We start from the raw sequence: 19,734 nt of genomic DNA on the forward strand, positions 1-19,734 counted from the left end.
TCAAGGTCACTTGAATGCCACCAACAACGAGAGCTAACAGCATTGCATGCTTAAAAATCCGTATTTGGTTCATGCTTTCATAGAACCCGTGATACCTCTGTGGTACCATCGCCAGATTTCTAAGCAAAATTGTATGACAATTTTTTTTTATTTAGCGCGCTGGTGTTGTGTGCTATTCTTGTTACTGACTTGCTTCTAGAGCTGTTCGCTCTTAAAGCGTGTACCAGCTATATGTTCCAACCGCATTTTTTTTTTACATTTTTCAATGCCTCCGAGAGCATATAAACAGAATTCGCCATTAATAAAGAGGCTAACGATAGCTGTTCAAAAGAAATACCGACTCGATGAAAACATTACAAACTAGTGAGGGCGGCTTAATGTTAATTGCAGCGTTTAATTGGTTTAATGTAGGAGTGAATACACAAAAATCCCTTTGTGATACGCGAGATCTCTATGCCGTATGGTATGGTCCTGCCAGGCTAATCGTGTCTCAGACACTAAAGAGCCGCCAACGTGGGAATGATAGGAGGCAGGCCTCTCCAGCTCTACCATCGAGGACCAGCACGTCCGGAAAGAGCCAGGGCGGCCGCATCAGCCAACGAAATCTCGGAATAAGGCCACTCTTCCTCCGATTCATTTTCCCTTTTTCCTTTCCGCATAACGTTTTCGTCACCGTCTGCTTCCATCGATACTTGTGCTCCCCTTGATTTTACGACAAGGTGTAAACGCTCACTGCAGCGTCATCCAATGTGTGAACTGACTTTGCGAATCGCCTCCAGGTGAAGCAGACGCTGTGGTCGCTCTTGACCGGCGCGCCGTCGCGGTTGAGTTTGTGGCACAGCTGGCGCTCGCTGTCCGCGTAGTACCAGAGGAGCTGGTTCATGCCGCACGCGAACGCGAACAGCACCAAGGTGTACACAAAGAAGAACTTGACGATGTCGATGACCATGCGGCCCAGGGAGATCTGCAGGGGTCCCAGGTGAGGGTTCACCGAGAAGATGTACACCAGTTTCAAGGAGCTGCAAAACAGAGAGAAGAATATGGTGTATGGTTTGATTGAAGCCTACCGTATTCACTCGCATTGTACTAGCACTGGGATTCTGGCTAACCGTTGGCTAATACTGGATACTGCTGGCTGTGCCCGCTTATAACAGCGTAATAACTTAATGTTTGTACACTGCTATGTCTTTGCCTACCTCCAATAAATGCCACACAAACTCCTACGGTTCCCTTTGTGAAAGCGCGGCGGAAAAGTTTTTCGAGTTGCCAGTCCCGCTTTTTTCATATATCGAATCTCGCAACACCCCTCTTAAGATTACTCGAAAAAAAAAATCTGTAAATAAGGACAAAAGAGTTCTTTATTACGCAATATACAGTAACGCGGAACGAAGCCTGATATCAGCCAATAGTCCAAATATTCTCGTTTACGTCAGCCGCGAAGAAGCGCAATGACCCCGGGCGGTGGAAGATAAGGATACCAGGAACGGCAAGTCTCTCCGCCATTACGGGTGATTGCTAGGTATTCACGTAAGAACTTTGGCTTAATATAAGCCGAGTTATAGGAAAGAAAAAACAAGAATCGTGAGCGCGGGTGCCATTTTCTTCCCTTTTTTTTTTGACAATGACTTTATCTTATACTACTTTTCTCAGCAGCTCGAGCGTTACATCAGGTAATGAGATTGAACATCCATTCTCTTAAGGTCATAACAACAGCAGAAGCAGCAGCAAAGAAAAGCGTGAGCTTAAGATTTAAGAGACAATAAGGCGCCCTGTTTAGCGAGCTGCACGCAGCGCTTGTTCTCGGCACGCCTGCCTCGGGGAGGTATCCGCGATATCGCTGGAGCAATATGTTTCTCGTACGGGCGACCACACGTGAATGTTCGAGAAATAGTAGTCATGCCTGAAGATATTGGCTGTGGCGAAAAGGCCTTCGGCGATCAGGATGGGGTCCCAGGCATCCCATTTTTCTCGGGGAAGGTACGCGGTCCCAGTGTTCTGAGCAATCTCTTTTTGAACCTGTAGGCGAAGGAAGTAAAAAAAAAAAAAGAAAGAGAGAAACGCGGAGTATGAGCGGCAGGTCAATGCGATAAAGGCGTATATTTTTATGCGGACACAATAGGCGAGTTTGAATGGGCCGAGATGACGGTTTGCCTCACCTGTAAATAGGCTATCACCCGTAGTGCAACGGTGGCGACGTACAAGGAATTTGTTATGAAATCTATTATGTTCCACATGTCACCGACGTATTCTATAAGACCCAGATCCCATAGCTGCTTCATTTCACTCCATATTAAACCTGAAAAAAAAAATGGGGAGACGGGGAAAGAGAGAGGATGATGGGGAAATGCAGAAAATGACAATTATAGAAAAGAATACCAAGAAAGGCAGAAAAATGATATAGGTGCAGGAACAACAGTACCATAATGAATTTCTAAACTGTCCGGCGATAGCAACCTTGACGAAATATAAAGGGCTAACAGTAAAGAGTGCAGCGAAAGACTCAATTATGGGAAGCACTCGCATGTTGGCAAAATGTTTTCATTTGAATCTTACTATAATACTAGTGAAAGCAGTTCACTGCCCGGGTTTCCCGAGTCCATCTGAAATTGAATAAATGAAAAAGTTCTATTTTCTAACTTTTTCAATAATGTCGCATGGTAAGATTGCCACCACGGTGGACTATAACGTGTTGTCTGACAAGTTCGCGAAATGTCGAAAGCGCAGTTAAGATTTCTTGTGTGTTAGATGTACATCTTTTTTTATGCCCTTATCAGAATTAGGAAAGGCCGTTCAGTGCACGTTTCAACAGTTTGACATGCAGAAAACGCCCTGATGGCCATTAAAATGCACGCGGTGTGCTCGAACAATGACAAATGCTGCCGCACTCTGTATTAGTACAGTATATATACGTGGCTTGATTTTTCATTGTTTGTAGCTGTCGGACACTAAAGAGAAACAATGAATTGGTATAGATTGATAAAGTGGGCTCGGAGAACTCTTGTGTAGTTTATTTCACCTCCATCGGTTTATTATTAGAAGAGAAAACCAAGTTCAAAGTTTCATTTTTAAATTTCGCGCCGAACTTTGTAATTCGTGACGTAAAAGGTTTCGAAGAGCATTTAACGTGTTTTGGCGCCACTGGTTCGACGAAATTTCCGCAAACTCGTCAAGTCTCTGCAGAGACTTGACAGTACCTTGTCCTCTTAGGGGGGCCATGGCCCCCTAAGAGGACAATGTACTTCGATTTAACTGATTAGGAACTACGTAGGCCCAAGCAGGCGCCGTTAAAAATATATGACGTCACGGCAAATGGTGCGGGAATTCTAAGGTGGCGTCGCCAGCTGTATTTTCTTTTTGCGCGTTTCTCGCTTATTAAGCGTCTTCTCGCAGCAAGCGTGGTGTTTTGGTATCGTGGAAGACTACTTTACTAATGCGAGAAAAATCGTTTTGCTCTTTAGTGTCCCTTTAAGGTGATGCTCTAAACAAGAGGAAAGCTACAAAGAAAGATAAAGAAAAAAAGGGGAGAAAAAAGTGGGGAGTACTTGTGTCTCACCTATCACCCAGGCCAGAATAATCCACTCGACTATGCTAGGACTTGCTCCTCTTTTGGTCGTGATGTCACTGCGCACTTTCTGTTCATCTCGTCTGTTCCAAACCACTCAACCACGACGGTCTCGATGCGCTGCGATGCCAGCATCAGCAGAACTGAAGGAGAGAGCGAAACCGTTGCCCGCGTCATTTCCACACGTTATCATCATTCGGTCACGTAAACCCCATTACGAACGCGTACTTAACTGCAGCTTGCAGAAACATTGCGTAACAAGAGATAGATAGATAGATAGATAGATAGATAGATAGATAGATAGATAGATAGATAGATAGATAGATAGATAGATAGATAGATAGATAATCTTTAATGAAAATTCCGGATAAGTTAGCCTAGTTTGTCGCCTAGATTGCTACTCCAGGTGTCGGGTGATGATACCCTGATGGCTATGGTGCATACAATTATCACGTATACACAAAAATAGCGCGCATAGTACAGCGAAAATGCTATTATCACATAAGCCACGGCATAAACTCCACAGCGCTTGCAATTCGAGAAATAGAATGGTAGCTGCCAAATGTATACGACAATCGACGATAAGAGGAACCTTGTTTGATTTTTTACTGAGTTGCTTTAACTTGTATGTCTACACATCTATGTAGTATCTGCACACGTGTATGGGATAAGAACCCGAAATTTCACAGTGGGCTATGAGGAACGCCGTCGTGAAAAGCTACCGACCAATTTTTAGCGTCTTCAGTTCTTTAAAACGAACGGAATGCATGATACACGAGCGTGTTTCGCCATCCTCCAGCATCATATAGTGACCACAGCAGCTGACACCGAACCCGGGAACCTTCTTCTGAAGATTTAGGTGCACGTTAAAGAACCCCAGGTGGTCCAAATTTCCGGAGCCCTCTACTACGGCGTCTCTCATATTCACATAGTGGTTTTGGGACGTTAAAACCCAGATATCATCATCATCATCATCATCATCATCATCATCATCATCATTATTATTATTATTATTATTATTATTATTACGTCCAGACAAATTCCACCCACCACTTAACGTAAGATTATCCGCATCAGCCGCAACAGCGAGCTTCAGCAGTTACGTAAACAAATATCCGAGATTTGCCTTCAAGCGAGGTGATTACACGGGCCTCTATCATCACTTGTCTACCGTTGAGTGGTCACAGGTTACTGACAAACCAAATGTTGATGAGCAGGTTGATCGGTTTACGGAGCTTGTACTGAGCAGCATGCGTAATTTTATTCCCCAATATACACCTAAACAACGTAAATATCCCCACTGGTTCTCATCTGAACTTATCAGTGCACTGAAGCATAAAGATCACGCACACAGGAAATCTAAATGTTCTCCATCCAGCGAGTGGAAGGAAGAGCTCAGCTTCTTTCGAACTCTCTCTAAACGCCTATATAAACGAGATCATAGTTCGTATATAGAATTCTTAGAAAAAAGCGCCTCTGACAGGCCGGCTGAGTTTTGGAAGTATGTACGTAAACGGTCCAGCAAAAGCGGAGAGTCCTTCAGACTACTGGACTCAAATGGGGTAGAAGTGCATGCCGTCGCTGACTGTTTTGCCACGCATTTCTCATCCGTTTATAAGGCCTCAGAATCTAGCACTGATATCAGACAACAGCCCAAGGCGGTTAGCTCATCCAGTGCTTTGTCGCTGGATGAAAATCTTATCTGCGAATGCATTAAGCGCTTAAAACCATCCTTATCATGTGGGCCAGATGGCATCCCCTCCGCCATACTAAAAGCTTATGGTAGTATATTTGTCCCAGTACTAACTACGATATTTAATAACTGCCTGGACACTTCCACATTTCCAAGCATGTGGAAAACTGCTCGTGTTTTTCCAGTATTTAAGTCGGGCTCTAAAACAGATGCTTCTAATTATCGCCCGATTTCTCTACTATGTGCCACATCAAAGGTCTTCGAGCTGGCTCTTCACAACATATTGTCTTTTAGTGTGAAAAACTCATTGATTCCTAATCAACATGGTTTTCCTCGCTGGCCGCTCAACTACCACAAATCTTGCTAGTTTCATGACGCAGATCTCCACACCTATTTCTCAGAGAGGACAGGTTGACGTAATTTACTGTGACCTGAGCAAGGCTTTTGACGTAGTCAGCCACACGCTGATTATGGTTAAACTTGCGCACTTTGATGTTGACTTGTCAGTTGTGAATCTCCTGCAGAGCTATCTGCTCATAGATATTGTTATGTTGCCGTAAATGGCCAAACGTCTTCTTTGTATAAAGTGACTAGTGGGGTCCCTCAAGGGTCGGTATTAGGCCCACTCCTATTTTTTTTTTACGTTAATGATGTTTCTTTTGCCATTCGTAATTCTTCTTTCCTCTTGTATGCCGATGACATCAAGATTTTTAAGGAAATTCATTCAGTTAACGACTGTCGCTTGCTGCAGTCAGACTTGCGCTCTTTTTCCGAATGGTGCGACGGTAATAACCTTTCTCTGAATACCTCGAAGACAAAATTCATGTCTATCACTCGCAAAACATCTAGCGTGTCATTTCAATACTCTGTCAATTCTGTGCCGTTATGCAAGGTTTATGAAATCAGTGATCTTCGTGTTGTTGTTGACAGCGCGTTAAACTTTCTTCTCACGTTAAGCGTGCTGCTATGCGGGGCCTTCGTTCTCTCGGATGTGTTTGTAGAATATCTCGAGAATTCAGGTCTCCCATGGCCCTACACAAATTGTACACGGCTATATGTCTTCCGCAACTTGAGTATGCGTCCGTGATATGGAATGGCATTGCTCAATCCAGCGGTAACACCATTGAACGAGTCCAGAAAAAAATTCCTCAGCATATATACCATCGCTTTGCTAAAAATGACTCTGGATCTCGTTCAAGTACTGCTGAATTATTATCACTGCCATCACTTCACTGCCGACGAAATCGCTCTGATCTCTTATTTCTTTACAAGCTAGTCCACGGTATCATATCCTGCCCTGTACTTCTCAACTGTGTAAATTTTCGAATTCCGCGTAAGTTAACCAGAGAGAACAGACCGTTTCATGTACCCGCCTGCTTCTTCCAACACTCTACCGTTCACAGAATACAAAGTCTCTATAATGTTAATTTTCTTGATCTTGACGTTTTTCATAGCCCACAATCATTGTTTTTATCCGAGCTTTGCACTGTTTTGACATAGTGTGGCACAATGTACAAAGTCTTCCCTTCTCAGTCTTTCCACATAGTTGTATATATGCAATCTAATTTTTTATGCCCCGTCAATATTTCTCGTGTTGTCTTATTTTACTCCTCCCCTTTTGTGTTCATTTCTCTTTGTCTACGTGTTTTTGCTCTTTTTACTTCTGAAAACTGTCTGTATTGTATTGTTTATTTTTATTGTTTTTTTTTGCGTGCGCCAGCACAAAGACCTTACGGTTGTTCCTGGGCACGTTAAATAAATCATTGATTGATTGATTGATTGATTGATTGATTATCATCATTATTATTATTATAACCTTCTTCTGAGCAGCGTGAGCCGTAGGTGACTGAGGCGCCGTGGTGAATGCTTATGTGACACTGAAAAAAATTTAAAAGAAACATGGCGGCGCACAGGGCCCCGAGTTACGGAAAAAAAAAGAAAGGCACCAGAGTGCGCAGCATACGTATTCTCAATCCTGCTGCCTTCTTATGCATGCGCAGGCACGTTTTCTAATTTACAGGGAAAAACGCCGCCAGACTGCGCTGCAAATTTACCCCTTTCCTCACTATAACTTCAAGTCTGAGACGCGGCCCGCGGGAATCTGTGTTTACACTGCTGCGAGCAATTTTCTCGTAGAAGAGCCTGGTACTGGGCCGGTTTGTACATAGTTTGGGAAATTGAAGAACCCAGCCTTAAAAGACGCATGCACCAGAGGACAGAATTTTGACGAACACACACTTTCTCGCTCGCGTATAATATAATAATATGTGGACTTTAACGTCCCAAGACCACAATATGATTATGAGGAACGCCGTAGTGGAGGGCTCCGGAAATTTCAACCACCTGGGGTTGTTTAACGTGCACCTAAATCTAAGTGCACGGGCCTCAACCATTTTCACCTCCATCGAACATGCAGCCGCCGCGGCCGGGATTCGATCCCGCGACCTTCGGGTCAGTAGTAATAATAATATCTGGGGTTTAACGTCCCAAAACCACGATATGATTACGAGAGACGCCGTAGTGGAGGGCTCCGGAAATTTCGACCACCTGGGGTTCTTTATCGGTCCTTATCGAACGCATTGCAACGGCGGCTGTTCCTTATCAACCTAACTGAACTCGATCTAACCACACACTTGTTCACATGTCTGCATATCACGTTTTCATCCGCTTCGATCAACTGATGATCGTAGCCGGATCCACATAACCCCCGTATCAGAACTCATGATCGTTGTGAATTCTTCGATACATATTGCTTTAATTCGTTGAGCACCGTTGGGACTCGTAGCTATATAGCTCAGCAGGGGCGTAGCCAGAAATTTTTTCGGGGGGGGGGGGGGGGGGGTTCAACCATACGTTATGTATGTTCGTGCGTGCGTTTGTATGTGTGCATGTATATATATGCAAGCAAAATTGAAAAATTTGGGGGGGGGGGTTTGAACCCCCCCAACCCCCCCTTGGCTACGCCCCTGTAGCTCAGCACTCGTAAACCGGCTGTCATGCATATACCCCATTTAGCCCATGTATTGTTCTGGAGTTCAGGAGGCCTTCTACTTGGGCTTGCTGGTTTTCCATTTGCACGTGTTTGTATGTATTTGCACTTGTTCCATTCGCACTTGCAGTATGCGTCACTACATTCTTTGCTTTTCTTATGTCTTTTACGCTAACAATACACGTGCGAATTGCCCTGGAGGAGCTAGTTGTATCACGAGCTAACTACTTACACATTTTTGCGGGGAATCGTCTCAAAATGCTTACGCACGAAAAAAAAAATATGGGGCAGCTACGCACTAGCGGTGCGAAGGCTGAGGAAACAGCTGAGCTGGTTGCTTTGCCCTTCCCCTTTCACTCCTCCTCACTCTCACATCACTCCTCTTCACACTCACTTCCCTTTCCCACCCCATTGCTACTATACTATGAACGGCTATGATATGCTTTACCCTCTGCCCTCCTCCTCCTCACCCTCACTTTCTTTTCCCACTTCCTTGAGATATACTATACTATACTATACTATACTATACTATACTATACGCGGCTATGCTATGCTTTACCCTCGCCCCTCCTTTGAAGATACTCCTCGCTATCTTCACTCTCGCTTCCCTTTCCCACCGTCTTGCTATACTATACTATGCATGGATGTGCTATGCTAGTAGCTGCCTGGCACACACCCGCTTTCTGTGTCGCATACCTGCCCAGTTTTGCGCGGACGATCCCGGAGTTTTGCCAAGTTTAAGCAGCTCCGCTGCTAAAGGCAAACGACGAGATTACGCACATAGGAAGGTGACGTATGAAGCCGAATGGCAGATGAACTTGATGAAGGGTTTTCGGAGTGTGCGGCCGAAGTTCGAGTGCGGCGCCACGATGTAGGCGACCGAGTAGACGGGGAAGAGTAGGCCGATCTTGAGGATCTGCATCGACTGCAGGATGATGTTCTTGCGCCGGAAACCCGGCAGGCCCTCGTACCAGATGGACGCCAGCAGCTGCTGCACGTTCGGGTGAGCGCAGAACTGCGTGACGTAGAAGAAGTGTCGGTCAAATTATCCGCTTACTGCACAGTGGAAAGCGAAGCGACGCCTTTAAGAGTATGAAAGACGAGATATGGTATATTGGATATACTAGAATCCTACCAAGGCAATAGAAAGAGTAAACAACTTCAGTAAACTTTCTTTTTTCTTTCACTGGAAAGTGCCGGAGTGTTGGCTCCTCGCAAAAGTATATTGTCCAGATAAGAGCAAAAAACCGAAAGACTTATCAAGGTTTTGGTACTTCAAGCCAGAGGTATACTGGAAGACCAGAATGTGGCTATCAAGATCTTCTGATTACATTCTGTCAGAATCGGTTAAGAGACAGGAACAGAAGAGAGGAATCATGTGCGCCCTTAGTGATGTTAAGCGAAATGTACTCTACATAATTTCCTCGTATGTTCCTCGTAAATATCAGTCCGTAAAATGACAGGATAATGTGCTTCTTCAAGGAAACAAAAATGCGCACGCATGGACGTAGTACGGCACCTCCATACGTGCGGCCGTATTATACCTATGGACGTATGACACCCATAGAAGACATATAAAATGTAGAAAAGAGGCAATTATGTCCCAAAGTTAACTATCGTTTCGCTATGCTTATACCGAAGTCAAATGGACCTGCTTACGGTGTTTTCTAGTTGATATCACATTACGAGCGTTCTTGTAACATAAAAAGAGGCTGCAGAACTGCCCGCGAGTTTTCTGCGAAAAACTCAGAGGGTCCTTTATGCGTTCGCCTAAGACGACTCGAAGGCGAAAGCCATCTTCTTTTTTGCCAGTCACTCGATGCATTGATACGCTCCCGCCCCACTCCGAAAGCTTCCTGCCCTAACGTGGTTTCGCACGGACTCCAGCACAGGAGGCCTTGCAAGTTTTGTGCGCCGCACCTGGTTTTGCATTGCCTCCGTGATCGGCCCAACTTTTACCAAGCCATGATGCCATGTGAGGCCATGGGAGGCCACAGGAGGCTTATACAGTGCTGAAGAACGGACACGTCCTATGCTATCGTGGCTTAGCTGACAGAAGAGAACTAGGAGTGGGGTTCCTTATTCATAAAAATATAGCTGGCAATATAGAGGAATACTATAGCATTAATGAGAGGGTGTTATGTATCGTGATTAAGTTTAATAAGAGGTACAGGATGAAGGTGATACAGGCCTATGCGCCTACATCCAGCCATGATGATCAACTGGTTGAACGCTTCTACGAAGACGTAGAATCAGCAATGAGTAAGGTAAAGACACAGTATACTGTACTGATGGGCGACTTTAATGCAAAAGTAGGCAAGAAGCAGGCTGGAGATCATGCAGTTGGGGAATATGGCATCGGCTCTAGAAATGCCAGAGGGGAGTTACTAGTAGAGTTCGCAGAACGCAATAATTTACGGATCTTGAACACCTTCTACAGAAAACGGACTACTCGTAAGTGGACGTGGAGGAGTCCTAATGGCGAAACTAAAAATGAAATAGACTTCATAATGTGCGACCACCCGGGCATTATACAGGATGTGGAAGTAGTTAACAAGATCCGATGCAGTGACCATAGAATGGTAAGATCTAGAATTCAACTAGACGTGAGGAAGGAACGGCAGAAACTGATACGCAAGAAGCCGATTAATGAACTAGCTCTGCGAGGGAAAGTACAGGAATTCAGAGTTTCACTTCAGAATAGGTACGCGGCTTTAACCGAGGAAACCGACCTTAGCGTTGACGCAATGAATGATAATCTGACTAGTATCATTAAGGAGTGTGCAGTGGAAGTCGGGGGTACAGTCGTTAGACAGGACACTGGTAAGCTACCCCAAGAGACGAAAAACCTCATTAAGAAACGTCAAGCTATGAAAGCCTCAAATGCAACAGACAAAATAGAGCTGGCGGACCTTTCGAAGTTGATCAATAGGCGTAAAGTAGCCGACATAAGAAAGTATAATATGGAGAGAATTGAGCATGCTCTAAAGAACGGAAGAAGCCTCAAAGCTACGAAGACAAAACTGTGCATAGGCAAAAATCAGATGTGTGCGTTAAGGGACAAGGATGGCAAGGTCACAACCAATATGGATAGAATAGTTGAGATAGCGGAAGAGTTCTACAGAGATCTGTACAGCAGCCGAGACAGTCAGGATGATAACGTAAGAAGCAGTAATAAGCCAGAGGAATCTGACATCCCACCAGTATTAACAGGAGAAGTAAAGAAAGCCCTAAAGGGAATGCAAAGAGGCAAAGCCGCTGGTGAGGATCAGGTAACATCAGACCTGTTGAAAGACGGTGGAGAGATTATGTTAGAGAAACTGGCCACCCTGTATACGAAGTGTCTCTCGACAGGGAGAATACCAGAATCTTGGAAGAATGCCAACATCACCTTGATCCATAAGAAAGGGGACGTCAAGGACCTGAAAAATTACAGGCCCATCAGCTTACTGTCCGTTGTCTACAAGCTATTCACAAAAGTAATTGCTAACAGAATTAATACGACATTAGAGTTTAATCAACCAAGGGACCAGGCAGGATTTCGTACAGGCTTCTCAACAATAGACCATATTCATACTATCAATCAGGTGATAGAGAAATGCGCGGAATACAACCAACCCCTATACATAGCCTTCATAGATTACGAGAAGGCATTTGATTCGGTGGAGACATCAGCAGTCATGCAAGCACTGCGGAATCAGGGCATCGACGAAGCCTATATAAACATAATGGAAGAAATCTACAGCGCATACACAGCCACTACAGTCCTTCATAAAGAAAGCGACAGAATCCCAATAAAGAAGGGCGTACGACAGGGAGACACGATCTCTCCAATGCTATTCACCGCGTGTTTACAGGAGGTTTTCAGGGCCCTAGATTGGAAAGAATTAGGGATAAGAGTTAATGGAGAGTATCTCAGTAACCTGCGCTTCGCTGATGACATTGCATTGATGAGTAACGCGGGAGACGAATTACAGCTCATGATTACTGAACTGGATACGGAAAGTAGAAGAGTAGGTCTGAAAATTAATATGCATAAAACTAAAGTAATGTGGAACAATCTTGGCAGAGAACAGCGCTTCGCGATAGGTGGCGAGACGCTGGAAGTTGTAAAGGAGTACGTCTACTTAGGACAGGTAGTAACCGCGGAGCCGAACCATGAGAGTGAAATGACTAGAAGAATAAGGATGGGATGGGGCTCATTCGGCAAGCATTATCAAATCATGAATGGTAGTCTACCACTATCTCTCAAGAGGAAGGTATATAACAGCTGCATCTTACCGGTACTTACCTACGGAGCAGAAACCTGGAGACTTACAAAGTGGGTTCAACTTAAATTGAGGACGACGCAGCGAGCGATGGAAAGGAAAATGATAGGTGTAACCTTAAGAGACAGGAAGAGAGCAGAGTGGGTCAGGGAACAAACGGGGGTTAAGGATATCATAGTTGAAATTAAGAAGAAGAAATGGATATGGGCCGGCCACGTAGCACGTCGGCAGGATAACCGGTGGTCATTAAGGGTAACTGACTGGATTCCAAGAGAGGGCAAACGCGTGAGGGGAAGACAGAAAATTAGGTGGGTAGATGAGATTAAGAAGTTTGCAGGTATAACGTGGCAACAGAAAGCACAGGACCGGGTTGATTGGCGGAACATGGGAGAGGCCTTTGCCCTGCAGTGGGCGTAGACAGGCTGATGATGATGATGATGATGATGACGATGATGCCATGTGATGACGTCATCATGGGACGTCACGAATTTCCGCGACTTGTGACGTCATGATGGCGCCATGTAGTACGTCATCAAGCAATGATGATTTTTTTTGCATCACTCGCGTTGACGCCGCTGATCCCGACGGTCAACTTTCGCGCTTGATGAGGCATCTAAGGCTTTCGCCTTAATAACATCTCGTGCGTGTGTTCTGTGAACTTGCAAGAACTGTTATGACCCAGCTGTAAAGCGCAGTACCTGATCCTGCCCCGACAACGACTTACCTTTTTCTGCTTGAAGCGTATGGCCATCTTGAGGCGGGTGAGGTGCATGCGGTCGCCGTGCTCGAAGGCTGGACCCGTCGGGTCGTAGTTGAGCAGCACCTCCAGCTCGTACGAGGTGCGCGTGTGGTCCAGTAGCGCTGTCGCGAAGTCTTGGCACTTGCGACGAAGTTCCTGCAGGTGCGGAAGTCATTCTTTGCTTACGGCTCCGGTATGAGCTGGCAGTGACGCAAGGGGGGGGGGGTTACAGCGTGAACCAATGAAATCGATTTCCACAATGCGTATGATCTGCCGGTTCTTACAGCGGAACTGTTAAGCATTTCCGTTTGCCATGTGGCGACGCAGGAAAACTATCATCATCACGAACCGGCACGCGCTCTCTTCGTCCTCTTCTTCATCTTCGTCCTCTACTTCGTCTTCTGGTTTACTCGAGTGAGGTGCAGGGAACGGAGGAGGGCAACGCCACCATATCCGCTGCTTCCTCAATCTTCGTGCCACTAGCGCGTAGCTACCCCCAATTTTATTTTAGATGGTACTCATTCAAAGGAGCCATTAACCTAGCAGTGTAACCTTCCACATTAAAGACTATGAAGGCGGCGAGAAGACTTTGCTTGTCAATATATTACGTGAAAATTGATCAAAATTCCAACAAGGTATCAAGAAATATAACTGCCGTCAAGCCAGCGCAAGCATGGAGGCTTTTTTGATATAGTAAAGGTGAGCAGTGCGCGTAGTACTTGCCTCCATCGACGGCAGCGGTGCGGTGGTATCTTTCGTTCTAACCACTGTATTCAAGAACCAACGATGTGCTTGACCGGCATCTCTAAACAAGCCCATAATACTCTACCGCAGCAGAATACCAATTACACTGTAACATCCGTGTCAAGCGAGCAAATCAAGTGTGCTTACCATGCTTACGGGGAGCATACTTCGGTTAAAGTGAGCTTTACCACATATAAACGACGCAAGCGCAGTGTCACTTGCGCTTTCCGTGAAGACATTTTGCCGAGCCTCGGCTGGTGTTGACATGCAACGGTTCGTATAAAAGACATCTGCCTTTTTCGGCGAGAAAAAGAAAACCGTTTGTTTTTATTTGTGATTCAACGTACAACAATCATATTGTTACGCTCGAAGAAGGCCGAGACGTATACGACTGAAGGGGCCGTTTACTTGGTCGCGAAGGTGAGCGCAGGAGCGGCCAACAGGTTGAATCTCCGAGCGTCGTCGTCTTCTTCTTCAGCTGCCTCGGAGCGGCCAGCACGTTCACCGGCCTTCGTTTTCTTTGTCCATATGCGTAACATTCCTCTCCTCGCAGACGAAGGCCGCCGGGCGAGTCAGTCGGGTTGTCGCGATGTGAAAAATTTCAAGCGGGCGACATGGACCACCTGGGTCTTGGCAGCTCGTCTACCACTTGCCGTAAGGCGAGCGATGGTATAGGTGACCTCTGTGAGTCTGGTGATAATAACAAATGGTCCATCGTATGTGGCTAAAAACTTTGACATAAGCCGCGTTTCCGAGTAGGAGTCCACAGCCAGACTAAGTCACCGGGTCGATAGGTTACAGGTCGGTGGTGAATGTCGTACCGTGCTTTCGCTCTGTCTTGAGATGCCAAGGTGCGTAATCGTGCTATACGACGCGCCTCTTCAGCAAGGCAGAGGGTCTCGGCGACTGTGACGTTTTCGTGAGTACAGAAAGGGAAAACAATGTCGATTGTGTGCCGGGGTGGACGTGCGTACAGCAAAAAGAAAGGGCTGTAGCCGGTAGTCTCGTGCTTGGCGGTATTGAATGCATATGTGATGAAAGGTAGCACGTCATCCCAGTTCTTATGGTCGGATGAGACTACATAGACAGCATGTTGATAATTGTCCGGTTGGTGCGCTCCGTAAGCCCATTCGTTTGTGGATGGTAGGGTGTCGAGTGACGCAAGCGGGATTCACATAAACGAAGAAGCTCCTCCACGGCATCCGCTGTGAATTGTCGTCCGCGGTCGCTGATGATCACGCGAGGTGGGCCATGTCGGAGTATGACGTGTTGCAGCAGGAACAATGACACGTCACTGGCCGTTGCGGAGGGGACGGCCGCCGTCTCACAATAGCGTGTCAGGTAATCGACACAAACAATTATCCAACGGTTGCCCTTGGCCGTTTTTGGAAAAGGGCCCAGGAAGTCAATGCCCACTTGTTGGAAAGGTGTGCTTGGAGGTGGCATCGGCTGGAGGAGACCAGCTGGAGCAGTAGATGGGCGTTTATGCGCTGACACTGCATGCAGCTGGCCACATACATCTCAACGGACTTTTGCATTCCAGGCAATAAAAACGTTCTTTAGTCCTGTGGAGCGTCCGCGCAGAACCTAAATGTCCAGACGTAGGGTCGTCGTGCATGGCACTCATAATGGCTGTGCGAAGGCTCTCCGGCACCACGAGAAGAAAACGTACGCCATTGCCGGAAAGGTTTTTCTTGTACAAGAGTCCATCGCGCATGCAGAAATGGCGCGCATTAGTAGAGGCGGACGTGGTGGTGAAGAGCGGTGCTAATTTTGCGTCCTTTCGCTGCTCTGCTTTGAAACTGTCGAGGTCTGGAAAACTAGGCGATACAGAAGCTATAAGGTGGTCAAAGTCATCGGCGTCACAGTCCGTAGTGCTGAGTGGCATACGTGAGAGGCAGTCCGCATCGGCGTGTCGTCGCCGCTCTTGTAAGAGACGGTGAAGCTGTATTCTTGCAGCCTAAGCGCCCAGCGCGCAAGGCGGCCACAAGGGTCGCGAAGGTTGACAAGCCAACACAGCGAGTGGTGGTCAGTGACTACTGTGAATGGTCGCCCATACAGGTAAGACCGAAACCGCTGGATCGCAAATATTACTGCCAGGCATTCTTGTTCCGTGACAGTGTAATTCTGTTCGGGCCGGCTTAATGAGCGACTTGCGTATGCAATGACGTGTTCGCGGTCACCATAGCGCTGGACTAGAACGGCACCAATACCTACGCCACTGGCATCCGTGTGAAGTTCTGTTGGGCCAAAGGATTGAAGTGCTGAAGGACAGGTCGTGACGTGAGCAGAAACTTCAGTGACGAAAAGAAGACTGACACTCCGGAGTCCACTCAAAGGGAATGCCCTTTCGTAGCAGGCATGTGAGAGGGTGCGCGACGTCAGCAAATTTGGGAATAAAGCGTCGGAAATAGGAACAAAGCCCCAGAAAACTGCGGAGCTCCTTGACAGAGCGCGGTGCACTGAATGCTTCAACGGCTGCTGTCTTCTGTGGATCGGGCGTATGCCATCCTTATCGACGAGATGCCCAAGCACGAGGGTTTGGCGGTCTCCGAAGTGGCACTTCTTCGAGTTTTAAAACTAGTCCAGCGTTTCGGATGCAGTTCAGAACAATATCCAGACGCGAGTTGTGCTCACTGAATGTCCGGCCAAAGATGACGACGTCGTCGAGGTAGCACATGCAGATGTTCCACTTCAAGCCGCGCAGAATGGTGTCCATAAATCTCTCGAACGTCGCCGGAGCATTGCACAGTCCAAAGGGCATCACATTAAATTCAAAGAGCCCGTCAGGGGTCACAAAGGCAGTCTTTTCCTTGTCCTCAGGATGCATCGGAATTTGCCAGTAGCCGGATCGTAAGTCTACTGAGGAAAAGTAAGAGGCCGAATGTAGGCAGTCTATTGCGTCATCAATACGTGGGAGTGGGTACACGTCTTTTTTTGTCACGGCATTCAACCGGCGATAGTCCACGCAAAATCTCCAAGATCCATCTTTCTTTTTAACGAGAATCACTGGAGCTGCCCACGGACTGGCTGACTCTTGTATGACTCCCTTTTTCCACCATCTCCTGCACTTGATCGTTGATAATTTGGCGCTCTGATGGTGAAACACGATATGGCTTTTGTCGAATCGGATTGGCCGAACCCGTGTTGATGGTATGGCGTGTTCGAGACGCAGGGATGGAGGGTATGTTGTCCATCTGCGCAAAGTCAAATACCGAAACGTGCTTCGAAAGCACACCCACTAATGTTCGCCGTTCGCTTGTGCTAAGCGACTTATTTATCATTGACAAAAGGGCCGTTTCCGAACTGTGAACTCCAGGTTCTTCCGTTACATCTGTAGTTCGGCCACCGACAAGGGCGCGTGGTCTCTGCTGACCCAGGCCAATTTCAAACCATCTGGTAACATCACGGGCTCTGAAGAACAGTTTACGGTCCATAAGCCAGTGCGTCCGCTGTTGATAGACACCACACAATGGGGAACCAACACATTCTTCTTCATGCAGTTAACGTGCATCGGCTCTACGCTTGCGTCGAAGCTGTCGCAATCGGCGCCGCAACAGACAACAGGCACACGAACGGTAGATGACGCGGGTATGACAGTATCGCCACAAACACACAATGTAGTTTCGCCTTCCGCAGAGTTTTCCAGGAGCCCTGATGGAAGGCCACTCACAAATATCTTCCCTGTGCGGCAGTCGACAGTGGCACCACACTCCCGCAAAAAGTCCATGCCCAGAATAACGTCATGGGTCGACCGAGGAATAATCGTGAATTCCGTTGTAATAACATGACCTCCCAAAAGCACGTCAGCACTGCACACACCAATAGGACGCAACGGCTCGCCACTCACTCCGCAGAACTTTGAAGTTTCGTCCCACTTAAAAACAACTTTGTGCCCTAACACGTCTTTAAAAGAAACACTCATTACCGAAATTGTCGCCCCTGTGTCCACCAGGGCCATCACAGGCACATCATCCACAAGAACACGCACTTTGTTTTTGAGCATCCATACAGGAGGTATTTCTGTCAGTAGCACATCACCAGCGACCTCACCTCCATCGGCCGCGCTAGCTAGTTTTCCGGTGGCGAAGGGGACGTGGTGCGACGCAGCGGTGAGGGAGAACGAGGAGCACGCGGTCGCGGTGGAGGCGTCAAACTCCTGTCAGATGCCGGGGAGTGATTCCGGAAGCTGCTTGGCCAATAATCGTTGCAAGATGGTGGTGGCCGCGGGACACCACGAGGCCGTTCGGAGGGTCGTGAAAATTCTGGCGGTGGGCCGTATCGCGGAGCTACACGACGGTTGCAAAACCGTGATATATGGCCCGGAACACCGCAGGAGTAGCACACCGGCAGAGGTCGAAACCTTGGTTGCTCTTCAGTGAAATGAGCGTCACCATTTGCTCTTGTATAGCGAATGGGTTCGTCGGGGATGTCATGACGATACGTCGGTCGTTGGGGAGGCGTGCGCTGAGCGCGTCGATCATAGCGCGGAGCTGGAACGCGCGTTGTCACCCTTGACTGTGGGGCTGGGTTGTACTCTACAGCCGCTGCGCTAATCGTCGGTTGCCAGGGGCCCGAAGAGGCGCAGTCATAGCATCACGTGGCGTGTACACCTCATGATGGTCGGCAGTTGAACGCAGCATTTCTTGGCGGGAGAGTTCCTCGCGGACAATCTGTCGAATGGTCGAGGAAATGTCGAGGCAAGGGCTCGTGTCTACACTGGCAACAGTCGTCACGTTAGCCAGCCGACCAAACTTTGGCGTGATCCGACGCATCTTCAACGTTTCAAAAGTTCTGCAGTGCCGAATGAAGTCGGACACAGAACTGAGGGTATCTTTTCCGATTAGAAAAGTGTAGACGTCCTCAGCCACTCCTTTTAGCAAATGCCCGACTTTATCTTCCTCCGACATATTAGCGCTGACTACCTTGCACTGAATTTCGTGTTCTTTTCCATCTACATCATCCTAAAACAAGCTCGCAGTCTCTCGCAATTTCTTTTTTGCTACAAGTGCGCTCTGTTTTCACGTTTGGCGCCGCGTACCCTAAAGTGTCACCCAGGGTTCTGGAGCGTACTCCTCCTAAGTGCACTTAACTTGCCCGCTTGACACGGATTTTACTTAAAGGAACACTAAAGGCAAAATACAACTCGGCGTGGACTTTTGAAATACCATTCCAGAAACCTCGTAGTGATTGTTTGGTGCCAAGGAAATGCTTAGTTTGAAAGAAAATCACGTTTTTGTGGTCCGCATACTGCTAACTCGGTTCAAACCGCCCGCCTCTCAAGGACTCTTGACGTAAACACTTCCCCAAAGTCGCCTTTAGCGGGCGCTACGCCAGCACCTCCCGTTATCTGGCAACACTGCGCCTCCATCTTGAACTTGGTTACGACGCAACGGCAGACAAGGACAAAAAGAAGGAAACGGACAACACGGCGCTGGCTCTCAACTGATTTTTTATTGTCGTCCCAGCTTTAACACAACCGCCGTCATTTTTAAATCAATGGACAAGATAAATCGCTGAGACCTACAATATAACGATTAGAGAAAATACTTGTATCAGTGAACCGTCAGTCGCTCTTCATGAGAAGGAATTCATGAGAAGGAATCGATAATTTTGACGGTGCTGCCTTGATGTTTCTTTGTGTCTTGCGCATGTCGCGGGTGATTCACTTGCTACGTATATATGCTTCACATTCTTTCAATAAAATATCACTTGAGAGTCAGCGCGTGTGTTCGTTTC

General features: G+C 47.0%; 1 protein-coding gene across 1 annotated transcript in view; it reads right to left on the reverse strand.

Annotated features, from left to right (window-relative positions):
- The window catches only part of LOC119381715 (transient receptor potential-gamma protein-like), a 28,831-nt gene extending 9,926 nt beyond the window's left edge, over positions 1-18,905 (reverse strand). The window contains 9 exon segments of the mRNA XM_037649481.2: positions 762-1,019; positions 1,901-2,016; positions 2,157-2,296; positions 3,554-3,620; positions 3,623-3,705; positions 9,025-9,259; positions 13,237-13,407; positions 15,352-15,458; positions 18,596-18,905. Coding sequence (XP_037505409.2) covers positions 762-1,019; positions 1,901-2,016; positions 2,157-2,296; positions 3,554-3,620; positions 3,623-3,705; positions 9,025-9,259; positions 13,237-13,407; positions 15,352-15,458; positions 18,596-18,905 — 1,487 coding nt within the window.
- Between the last annotated feature and the right edge of the window lie 829 nt (positions 18,906-19,734).

Source organism: Rhipicephalus sanguineus, chromosome 2 (genome assembly GCF_013339695.2).
Source record: "Rhipicephalus sanguineus isolate Rsan-2018 chromosome 2, BIME_Rsan_1.4, whole genome shotgun sequence".
NCBI classification, from domain to species: domain Eukaryota; kingdom Metazoa; phylum Arthropoda; class Arachnida; order Ixodida; family Ixodidae; genus Rhipicephalus; species Rhipicephalus sanguineus.